The sequence below is a fragment of the Gossypium hirsutum genome, chromosome D06, assembly GCF_007990345.1.
Source record: "Gossypium hirsutum isolate 1008001.06 chromosome D06, Gossypium_hirsutum_v2.1, whole genome shotgun sequence".
Classification (NCBI taxonomy): Eukaryota; Viridiplantae; Streptophyta; class Magnoliopsida; order Malvales; family Malvaceae; genus Gossypium; species Gossypium hirsutum.
In genome coordinates, this window is record NC_053442.1 from 33,883,253 (window position 1) to 33,885,705 (window position 2,453).

General features: G+C 34.8%; 1 protein-coding gene across 1 annotated transcript; it reads right to left on the reverse strand.

The window, feature by feature from the left end:
- Positions 1 to 473: 473 nt before the first annotated feature.
- Positions 474 to 1,094, reverse strand: LOC107900368 (uncharacterized). The gene has a single exon (XM_016825989.2). It carries the CDS (start codon positions 1,092 to 1,094, stop codon positions 474 to 476), a length of 621 nt encoding a protein of 206 aa, XP_016681478.1.
- Between the last annotated feature and the right edge of the window lie 1,359 nt (positions 1,095 to 2,453).

Genomic DNA, 2,453 nt, shown 5'->3' on the forward strand with positions numbered 1-2,453 from the left:
AAGCTTATGTGGGTGGGAAGGGAATGTAACTTATTTTCTAGTTTCTTTTTTTGGAGAGTTATCATGTCTGTCACATAATCATTCCTATCCTCACTGCACAACCCAAATCCAATGCCAACCCATACAACGTCCTCACCAAGTGGAAACCATGCCGCCAACAACTAGATCCACAAGCCAAAAAATGCATTTGATTACATCACCCTACCCTATACTAAATTAATTCCCTCCACGTTCAAGCAGGCACAGAAAGTACCGTATATGACGATCTACCATGAAGATTTTTGAAGCACTTGGGATATGCAGATGCACCCAAACTAACCAACAAAATAATAAATACCATCTCTATAATCCGAAAATTACAATAATAAACAATAAAGTGTAGAAGTAAAGAACAACCTGAATACAACTATAAATAAAAACTGCAGCAAAACAGCATATATAATCCTAAAAATAGGGAAAAGAAGAAGAAAATATTACACCTTATACTTATAGTTGCAGTTTTGGTCTCCAGCACTTGAATTAGACAAAAAGACAATGATGTCGCATGAAGTTGTAGAAACAACATGAAACTTAAACAAATTCAAGATATTAACCTTGCCTGAAATCTCACAAAATGTCTCCAAAGGCAGTTCACCACCCGAAACATCAGCGAAAAAGTTTGAGTCTGAGATGAATCGATCCGCCATGACTGTCACCGTCAAGTTCATCGGAGCCGTTTTATCTGCAGAAATCTTACCGGCTGGAATTGGAACCTCGCCTACTTTCAGGCCCCTGTAGTTCAACTCAGCAGCCGAGTCAGCATACTTGAACCCCACTTTGTTGGAGTTCTTGATGGTGAGATCCACGTCCAGGCTAAAGTTGAACAACACTTGGAACTTTGTCGTATCTAGGTAAAACTTCAGGTCGGATAAGGTGACTGAGTCGACTGTTATTACGGGGTTTTTGGGCTTGAAAACGGTGAAAGCTAAGATTACAATGAGGATTATGATGAATATTAACCCACCCATGGTTGCAAAACAGATGTTTCTGCATTTATGGAGACGCTTGGGGTCATTGTTCATGGCTGCTGAACTGCTTGCAGTCTGTATTTCCATTGATTTTGAATATGATAATTCTTACTTCCAGGTTGAAAATTTTGCAGGTTTTTTTATTATTATTAAAATGGATTGGCTTTTAATGTCACGGATGATAAAGATTGAAATTGGGAACGTAGCCCATCCTAGAAATTAGAAAAGGCATATAGAAACGAGGGAGCAATTAATGTTTTGGTTAAATATTACTCATTAAATTTCCTTTTAAATAGTATATATTTTTTAAACTTCATCATATTTCTTTAAAATCACTTATTTTCCCTTTTAAAAAATACTTTATTATTCTTTCAACCTAATTAATAAAATTTTAGATCTAAGAAAATCAAATCAACCATTAGGTATGTTAGGCAGGCCCTGTACATGTTTCACATACATTTAGGGGCTACTATTTTAATAAAACTGAATTGAATTATGATTTTGACTTTCACTTGGAATTTGAATAGTTTCATGGATATTTTATCTACCTTTGATCCATGAAAAACAATGTCATGAATCATATTTAAAATTTAAACTTTAAACTTGAGAATTTTATTTAGGTATTATTTGAAAAATTATTTAATAGTTAGATTTAAATATAGTTATTTGAATTACACAGAGATAAGATGTTTGGATAGTTATTGTAATACATAAGATGATTTGAAATTAATTTTTGTTATTTGCTTAGAAATTTTTTATTGTGCTAATAATTTTTTATAGGAATTATTATTTTTTAAAAATATAAATTATGTGATTGTGTAATTAAAATTTGTACTACCAAACGTGACTTACAGAATTACAATGTAATTACACTCTATCAGCCAAACACGTCTAGAGAATTACAATTCTTTGTAAACACACTTTCATTCAATTACGTTGTGTTGTCCAAATATACCCTTATTTATTTTCTTTCTATATACACCAAGTCTATGAAAATTATCAAGAATTAGATATTATTGATGCACTACACCAAAACAGGCTTTTAGCGGCATTTGGAGAAAAAACGCCACAAAAAATCGAGCATTAGCGGCGCTTTACGAAAAACGCCGCCAAAGATACGAGCATTAGCAGCGATATATGTAAAGCGCCACTAAAAACAGTCATTAGCGGCGTTTACAAATAAGCGCCGCAAAACACGAAAGCCGAACGACGTCGTTTTAATATTTTTTGGGGCCCTTAGCGATGCTTTTACATAATCGCCGCTAATGCTGTGGTCTTTCGCGACGTTTTCTAAATTGCGCCGCTAATGCTCAGGTCTTTAGCGGCGTTTTTTAAAAAAGCGCCGCTAATGCTACGGTCTTTAGCGGCGTTTTTTACAAAGCGCCGCTAATGCTACGGTCTTTGGCGGCGTTTTTTACTAACCGCCGCTAATGCTACAGTCTGTAG

What these genes read in the sequence shown, in the direction of transcription:
- LOC107900368 (XM_016825989.2), bottom strand. Translation starts at nt 1,094, where the DNA reads ATGGAAATACAGACTGCAAGCAGTTCAGCAGCCATGAACAATGACCCC.